This window comes from Quercus suber, unplaced genomic scaffold (assembly GCF_002906115.3).
Source record: "Quercus suber isolate HL8 unplaced genomic scaffold, Cork oak 2.0 scaffold_466, whole genome shotgun sequence".
Classification (NCBI taxonomy): Eukaryota; Viridiplantae; Streptophyta; class Magnoliopsida; order Fagales; family Fagaceae; genus Quercus; species Quercus suber.
This window is the reverse complement of record NW_027069917.1, coordinates 563,421-572,347: the sequence shown is the minus strand read 5'-3', so window position 1 is coordinate 572,347 and position 8,927 is coordinate 563,421. Positions and strand designations below refer to the sequence as shown.

The following is an 8,927-nucleotide window of genomic DNA, read 5'->3' as shown; positions in this document are numbered from 1 at the left end:
TCAACACAGCTGGCCCTTGGCTCTAAGTAGAATGTAATGACATAGTCCAAGGCATATATTCAAAATCCCCTCTTCACACCAGTTCTAGCTCCTCAGCCACCCCTCAACCACGTCACCACCATTGAGGCAAACGGCAATCATGGATTGCCAACTGGACCATGGACTAGCTAATGAGACAAGCTTCATGTACACATACCCCAACCATTTTGACAAAAGGATTGCAGTATCAAAAGATTGTGCTCTTGACCATAGAAGTGAGGTAATGGGACACCTAAAAACAAAAGGTGAGGTACCTACTAGACCGTGTTTGTGCGGGATACTTTTTTTTGCAAATAATTATGTGCGAGGGGAAAAAAATATGTTTTTTTTTTTTTTTTTTTTTCTTTTGTAGAATGTAGTATAGAAAAACATGAAAGCACAATTAGTTGTAATTAGGGATCAAAATTAAAACTAATATTTAGAATATATATTCTAAATACAATAAATTCTATTCTAGTAATAGCATAATACAATTTAATTGAGTGTTGAAATTTACCAACTTTAGTCTTTAATCGTGTAAACATTCTATTAGGACAATTCTAAAATAGTAGTATACATCAATTCAAGACAAAATTTCATAAAAACTTCCAAAGGTCTGTGTCATCTATATTTTCTAAATGTTGATGGATTTTTTTTATTTCCTGCAATGATTGACACTTTAAGTAATTAGCACCTCAAGAAATAACATAATCAGTGCACATTGGCCATTCCTTTGGAGCAACTAAATCAAACATAAGTATAAATGAAACTCTAGTGGAAAATGGATTCAATTGTTACCATCCATTCATTTTCCTGTTTTTCCCAGAGTAATTTACGCTAGTTATGAATTTGAACCATCCACTAAACACTATTATCTTAATCTTTTGAACCTGTATCCAATTGATTGCAACATGGTTAAAATAGCACTAAGTTGAAAATTCCATATGATCAATGACAGACAGTTTTTAAAAATGTTTTTTAACCATAATTACCTAACACTGATAATTATGTAGATAGAGTGGAATATTAACTAAAATCTAAGGGATAATCAACTTTGTATAAAAAAAAAATTACACTTTCAGATTTCAAAGTTTTACAATTTCAATCGCTATTCAAAAACAGTAGATCAGGTAGGATGGAAAATAGAAACTGAAAACTAAATTGAATTTTGTAGTTGCTGTTTACCCTTCTGATCTTAGTGTCCTAGCTGCTACATTGTTTCGATTAGTTATAACGCTCTCTCTTCCTTAGCACTCAACGTTAGAGTATTGCAAATATAGTTTGACCTCCTAAAAAATTGTGGAAAGTGATTTCATTTCTCAATGTCAATTTATCTAAGTTTTGCTTTCTACATTGCATATTTATATTTATATAAATAAATAAATAGAACAAATAACGCACGAACAGTAAATCTACTTTGTACTCAAACATCAACACATCATACTTCTCACTTTTCAGCAACAAAACAGAAGGGGAAAATGTATTAATTTTAATCATCTCTGCTAAAGATTACAGCAAATCAAGTGTCAAGGAGAAAATATAATAAAATATCAATTTCATGATGTTCGAAAAACAACAATCATCACCCAAAATAAAAACTTGAGCATCCAAGTTTTTCTCTAACTCCCCTCGGCCACACTCTTCATCCAATTTATACACTTTCAAATCAACCACTTTAGAACCATCACAGTCTTTAACATACCAAATTGGGAAATGTAATTACATTTTTGACGAACCTACATTCAATCTATGTTTATGGTTTGGAACATTAAAAACGCTTATCATATTAAAATGGAATTGAAAAGAGTAGAAGTCAACAGGATAAGAATGATGGTAAGGTTGTCCTAACCGGTCAGCTTTATCCAGCAATGTCAAGGAGAAATATAATAAAATATCAATTCATGATGTTTGAAAAACAACAATTATCACCCAAAATAAAAACTCAATCATCCAAGCTTTTCTCTAACTTCCATTGACCGCACTCTTCATCCAGCTTATACACCTTGAAATCAACCACTTTAGGACCATCACAGTCTTTAACATACCGAATTGGGAAATGTAATTACATTTTTGGCAGATCCACATTCAATCTGTGTTTATGGTTTGGAACATTAAAAAAGCTTATCATATTAATCTGTGTTTATGTACATACATGACAGAAACAGCAACAAATATTACACTCAGCCCCTCTGTAAGCACAGGTTATGCAGAAAATCCTAAACCTGATCTGCAGAAGCAGAATATACAGCAGCAGGAATATAGCCACATCACAGAAACAGAAACAGATACATCCACGTTATTTCTTCTAAAAGACCTAGAAAAGGAAAAAAACCCAATAATCTATTGCTCTCTTCTAACCTGTCAGCTTTATCCAACAATGTTTATTAAGAACACCTAGTGAATGTGACAAATCTGAATTTTAACGAAATAACAGGATAAGAAAGTTTGTTAAAATTACCAAATTCTCAAATTTTAAACAGTTTAAAACAAAAACATATGTATATTTAACATTACATTCAGTTTTCTCGTCTAAAGTAAAAAAATAAATAAATAAAATAACAATACAATGAAATACATAAAGACTCATTGAGTAAGGTAGTATATACATTAGAGTTCAGTTTTTTTTTTCTTTGATGCAATTTGTTTAGTATCCTTTTGACGTTTTTGAAGCATTTGGAGCGGCATTATTTCAGGTCTTTCAACAGATGTTTCTCCTATTTCTTTTTTTTGACTGGCTATGTACTTGTCCTTCCTTGATTTACTTACAATTTCCTCCATTGTGTCCTGCAATAATTTGCATTCTTATGTATCAGTTAGACACGTATAGTAATTTCTGTATAGACTAATGCTTGAATCATATAGCAAGCAACTTGAAGTAAGTATGCTTCAATTACCTGATGTTCTTCAATCTCCAAAATTTCCATCTCCAAAATCTTCGAAACCATGTAATTTTCTTTTCCATACTTCAAATTATATTCATCAAGATGCAATTGGAACAAATATTCATTGCCAATTATTTTTTGAATCTCTTTTGGTAAAATATTCTCATCTAATTTCAAAATCTGTATGAAAAAAGATTAAAACAATTAGCAAATAATGTATATATACATGCATCATGTCTTGTGCAAGTTTATTTCCTTTTAAATTTTAAAAAAACAGAAAATTATGCATATTAATATGGGGCTGACATTTATATATGAAATTACCTCTTCTTGCTTCTCTGCAAGTTCTTTTGCAGTTTTAGCTATAATTTTTTCAGCTCCTTTGTCAAATAAGATGAATGTGGTTGAACTGGTCTCATCTTGCGCTTGGACTTGTATTCTATAGCTATTTTAGATACAAAGTTGTTAGTATAATATTATATATATTTTGTGTGTTTGAAAATTTATAAAAAAAATTAAAAAAAAAATTACCTTGGGACTGCAAATTTTGGCTCATTTTTACAACGTTCACACCAAAGAACTCCTCTAACTTGTTTCACTTTCGTCTTACATATAAGGCATGCAACATAGTACCATCCATATTTATTGTTGATATTAATGATTTTGGCATTGCATGTTACCAGCAAGTCCTATAATACAAAATTTAGACAGTTTATAAAATTATATCTTACTGTAAAACACATAAACAGTTACTAATTATGATAAATTCATAATCAAAGAGTATAGTTGATACCTTTGTTGCTGAGTTCCATTCCAAATCCTTAATTTCAGCAATTGTTTTTTTATCATGTAAGGCAAGTTCTGTATCTTGTACTTTAGATAGTCCCTTTGGCAGTATTTCTTTTACATTTATGTCCATTGTGGTGTATCTAACCAAAAATTAGGTATAACAAATTAAAACTATAACAGAACAGTTTCTACATATTTAATTTTTGATATCTAAACAATAATTTAAAACATACAAACTTTTTTGCCTCATCATTTTCTATAGGTATATATATCTAAACAAACTGAAATAAACATGTTTTTCTTAAAGATACCTGCTGGCCTTTTTAAAAAAAAAAAAAAAAACTTATATAGCATCTATTTTATACAATTTTATGCTATTTATCATTAAAGGAATATCGATAAGTAGATACACTCTCGAAAAGAAAAAGTGTAATAGTAGTTACTTGTTTCAGTATTAAGTTATGAATTGCATTATTTTTTAATTCTGTAAAAATAGATGATTGGTTCGTAAAACAACTAAAATTACCTGTCAAGTAAGTAGTGTCAAAGCAACGGGAAGCTATTGTTCCATAATCAGCAAATTCAAATTGGGATTGAGGTATTGAATCATCAAATCCGTTAAATTTTGAGACTGAAGTTGTTGAATTGAAAAGTATTTTGAGTTTGTTATGTACTAGCTGATAGTTCCCTTTATCTTCTTCAACTAAGAAATTTGTAATTGTATATATGCTCCCTTCATTTAGTTGTGGACGATAAGTTTGAGCAAGATTCTTTCTAATGCTTGCATGTATCAATGTTCCCTACGAACATATCAAATATACATATTATCCCTTAATCAATAGGAGCAGTACATAACATAACCAATTTACATTGACTGGCTACAAATTTTAATAAAATAATATTAGTAAAATTTATTCTAAAAGGAAATCAATTATGAATTTACCTCTGTGTCAACCAATACCATATCGAGATTGATCAGATCATGGTTGTTTGCTATATTAATTGCATCCCACATTCGTAAAACTCTAACTTTCACTTTTGAGTTATCTTTGTCCCTCGATATCTGCTTCAAAGTTGTGTACTCCATATTTACTTGGATTTGTATTATCTGCACAATTTAAACATCAGTAAAATTTATATATAATTATCGAATTAAATCTATCATTTGCAACATAAGTGACAATATAACTTATATTATTGACAGCTTCAAATTAATGAACAATATGTATTACGTTTGCATAGACCACTAAATATAAGGTACCTGAAATTTTTCAGAGTTGGTATCAGTTTTCCAAAATAGAAGCAGAAAGTGAGGCATTGAATTTTGCAAGAAAGAAGTGGGATTGATATTGTAACTGTATGTCCTACCCTAGTTTTGGGGCCGATTCTGCAGCCCACAGTAAATTCAAGTAGCTTAATTATCATTAGACTTCTTAAAGGTACCTGCCTCTAATGTTAATATTAGCCTTGTATCGTTCCTAATTGTTACATAAATACACAGACACTCATTTATATTTATATATACACAGAGGAGAACCACTCATTGTAATTTTGTATACAACTCTGTTTATGTATTGATTAGACTGTCTATTAACATCTCAAGTTAAACTTTAATGCTACTCATTGTAATTTTGTATACAACTCTGTTTATGTATTGATGAGACTGTCTATTAACATCTCAAGTTAATCTTTAATGCTTTTAAAAATCATATATAAAATTTTGTCTCAGTTCCATATTGCTTGAATTTCTATTTTTTGTCTTTCCATTGTCTTATTGTTATTTAGCTTAGAAGCAAGTAGTTGCATTGGTAACTTTTTGTGTTGTATGAGTGTTAGTGTGTTATTGGTACTAAGATTTGCTCAAAATTAGTGCTCTTCTTCTTACTACTAAATCTGAGATCTCTTAATGAATCTGAGATCTTTTAGATAATCCATTTTAGCTCAGATTTAAACAATTGCAGCAAAAAAAATTCTATTATTAGTAATATTAGTGTATACACAAATTACAGTTTCATGTGAAGAGTATATATCCATTATCTATACCTCTAAGAAAAGAAACATTATAAAACTTTTACATATGTGGATTACAATTTTTTTAAAAAAACTACATATATTCAAGAAAGTTTTCTTCTCTATATTCAACTATTGAAGCTTATAATATTAAGTTCCAGCAGGTATGGAAAATGTTTTATTATTTTTTTGTATCCATGTTTTAAATATTATTTTCTGTTTTAAAAAAACTTTAAACTTACCTATTAGTCAATCGAAATCATAGCAATATTGATCAGATCATGGTTGTTTGCTATGTTAACTACATCCCACGTTCATTGATATCTGCTTCAAAGTTTTGCACTTCATTGTGTTTTGAATCTGTAATATTAGAACATTTTAAACATTAGTAAAGTTTACATATAACAATGGAGGAAAACCTACTTTCTACAATATAAGTGATAATCTAGTTTACATTATAAACAAATTGAAATAATTTTAATAAACAGTAAGTGTTACCTTTTGGCAAATTATCAAACATTTCTTTGTAGACAATATTTTTTGTATGAAAACGATCACCATAATCATTTTCTACAATGAGTATTCTAAGGCCATCTTTACTTGTAACTCTGGATACGGCAACATAGAACTGTCCATGGCTGAAAATTGGCCTATCTAAATAAAGTCCAACACGTTGCAAAGATTGACCTTGACTCTTATTAATTGTCATAGCAAAGCAAACAGATACTGGAAACTGCCTTCTTTTTAGTACAAAGGGCCATTTGGATTCAGAAGGGGAAAGAACTATTCTTGGAATAAATACTTTATCTCCAACATGAGATCCTGATATTATTTGAGCTTCCAAAACCCATTTTGATAACTGAGTGACTAAAAGTCTGGTACCATTACAAAGTCCAGCACTTTGGTTTAAATTTCGAAGTAGCATTATTGGTAATCCTACTTTTAACCTAAGTTTATGGTTTGGAATATCGGGGTACTTCAATGAATTGAGAAGTTCTGTTGGATACATGACATCTTGATCTAGAATGTTGGTTGAAGCTTTACATATTGAATCTGCACTGAGATATGTCTCTTCATCAACATTAATAAGGTCAATCATGTAATCATTTATGTCTTCAAATACTTCATTTGTTGGAGCTAAAATTGCCCTTTCTTCTAAATACTTTGAATCGTTGAATTTAGAATGGAAGTCAGGATAAGTAGCATTCACTATATCGTTGAAAGGATGACTACCAATAAAAACTCGAAAACTAACATCAAATGATGGGTGCACGCACAAATTAAATATACAAAACTGGCTTGAAATTGTAATTAACAATTAGACAATCCTCACTATTACAAAATAAAATGTCTCAAAAATCAACTATTACAAACACAAATAAGTGAAATTGGTTAGAAAGCATAGTAAACAATAATCTGAGATTTCCAACATCCTATAATGCTACTGGAAATAGGGTTGAAAAAATTTAAGCAGCTCCTACTGTCTAGTAAATTTTAAAATGCAAATAAATATCAATAGATACATATATCAATAGAGAAATAATAATAAAATTAAATATCAAAAAAGGAAAACAACAAAGGCGATTGAAGGCTCCAAGCATTCAGTTTTTTATGAAAACACAAACTAAACCAAAATCTGCCAAGCTTAAAATAAATGTAATCAATACTACAGTAGAACAAAAGAAGGACTCAAGAAATTGCAAAAATAAATGACGAATTAGGGTAAAAGATAGGCAAGCCTTTTGCTTGAAACGCTAAGTCAATGGGAAAAAAAAATGCCTACCTTCTACTAAACCCATATATCTTTGAAACCCTAAAAACAGAAATTGAATAGAAAACCAAAAAAATGGAGAAAAATGTATACCTTATGAATTTTCAGTTGTTGAACAACAGAGACGGGATTGTTGAACAATCAGAGACGGGATTGCAAAGCACGAATAAAGGTTTCCAATGTTGCTAGTCCGATCTGTGTATAGGGAGATGTAACAAAGAATCAAAAGTGTAAGTGAGTCCGAAACCCATCTATCTTTGAAAACCCTAGAAGCGGAAACTAAATGGAAATGCCTACCTTCTGACTTGTCGATTGTTGAAAAGCGGAGACGGGATTGCAGAGCACGATCTGTGTGTATGCTTTGATAAGTAAGAATGAAATGGTTAAAATTGAGTTTCACTGAATCCGAACTGAGTGTATATGAAGGAGCAGCGAAGGAACGATAGTTTGAGGGAGTCCGATTTTTTGATCAGGAAATTTGGTTTGGGTTTTAGGGCTTGCATTTTTTTTTCTTTTTTTCTTTTTTTTTCTCTTTTGATAAGCGGCTTTTTTTTTTTTTTTTAATAAAGGTCTACGTTTGTCTCTGAAACTGAGTCTCTTCAATCGCACCGTGCGATTTTTTTAAAGGGTGAGTTGTACACGTGACAGCGTTTTAAGGGTGTCATTTTGCTTATGTGTCAGCACCTGGTAAAAGTTTCTGCTATTATATATAGTATATGATATGGTCTTTAAGGCATGGAATCCCGTCTACCCCCTCGAGGTTAAAAGGCTAGACAAATAACCTTCACGTTCAACTTTGCCCACGAGGTTGAACTTCATAAGGCATTCCATAGGAAACCATGGACTTTTCAAGGTGGCCATCTAGTCCTCAAGTTATGGCACCTGACCTAGCATAGCAGGAAGTGGATTTCTCCTCCTCCACGTTCTGGATCCATGTCCATGGGCTTCCAACTATCTAGGAGTCGGAGGAAAATTTAAGGGAAAACGGTTCCAATGTTGGAGAGGTCTTTGAAGTCAATGTTGTCGGTGACGAAGGAGGCGTATGGAAGAGGTTTACTCATATAAAGGTTGAAGTTAAAGTTTCTCTCCCATTATGCCCTGGTGTATTCCTCCCCCGTGCTAATCTTGAGGACCTATGGACTAATTTAAATTACGAGAAACTAGCAGATGTTTGCTATAAGTGTGGACGGATCAGCCATGATGAGCAGTTCTGCCTTGAGGAAGAATTTGTCCTATTCAACAACCATGGATTGCGACTCAACACAGCTGGCCCTTGGCTCTAAGTAGAATGTAATGACATAGTCCAAGGCATATATTCAAAATCCCCTCTTCACACCAGTTCTAGCTCCTCAGCCACCCCTCAACCACGTCACCACCATTGAGGCAAACGGCAATCATGGATTGCCAACTGGACCATGGACTAGCTAATGAGACAAGCTTCATGTACACATACCCCA

The 8,927-nt window shown here is 31.7% G+C and overlaps 1 protein-coding gene across 1 annotated transcript; it reads right to left on the bottom strand.

Annotated features, from left to right (window-relative positions):
* Nucleotides 1–2,454: 2,454 nt before the first annotated feature.
* LOC112011845 (replication protein A 70 kDa DNA-binding subunit A-like) lies at nucleotides 2,455–3,855 on the bottom strand. The gene is made up of 5 exons (XM_065762623.1): nucleotides 3,694–3,855; nucleotides 3,432–3,589; nucleotides 3,225–3,345; nucleotides 2,913–3,080; nucleotides 2,455–2,802 (listed from the first exon to the last, which is right to left on the bottom strand). Exons 1-5 carry the CDS (start codon nucleotides 3,817–3,819, stop codon nucleotides 2,626–2,628), a joined length of 750 nt encoding a protein of 249 aa, XP_065618695.1. The 5' UTR covers nucleotides 3,820–3,855; the 3' UTR covers nucleotides 2,455–2,625.
* Nucleotides 3,856–8,927: the final 5,072 nt, after the last annotated feature.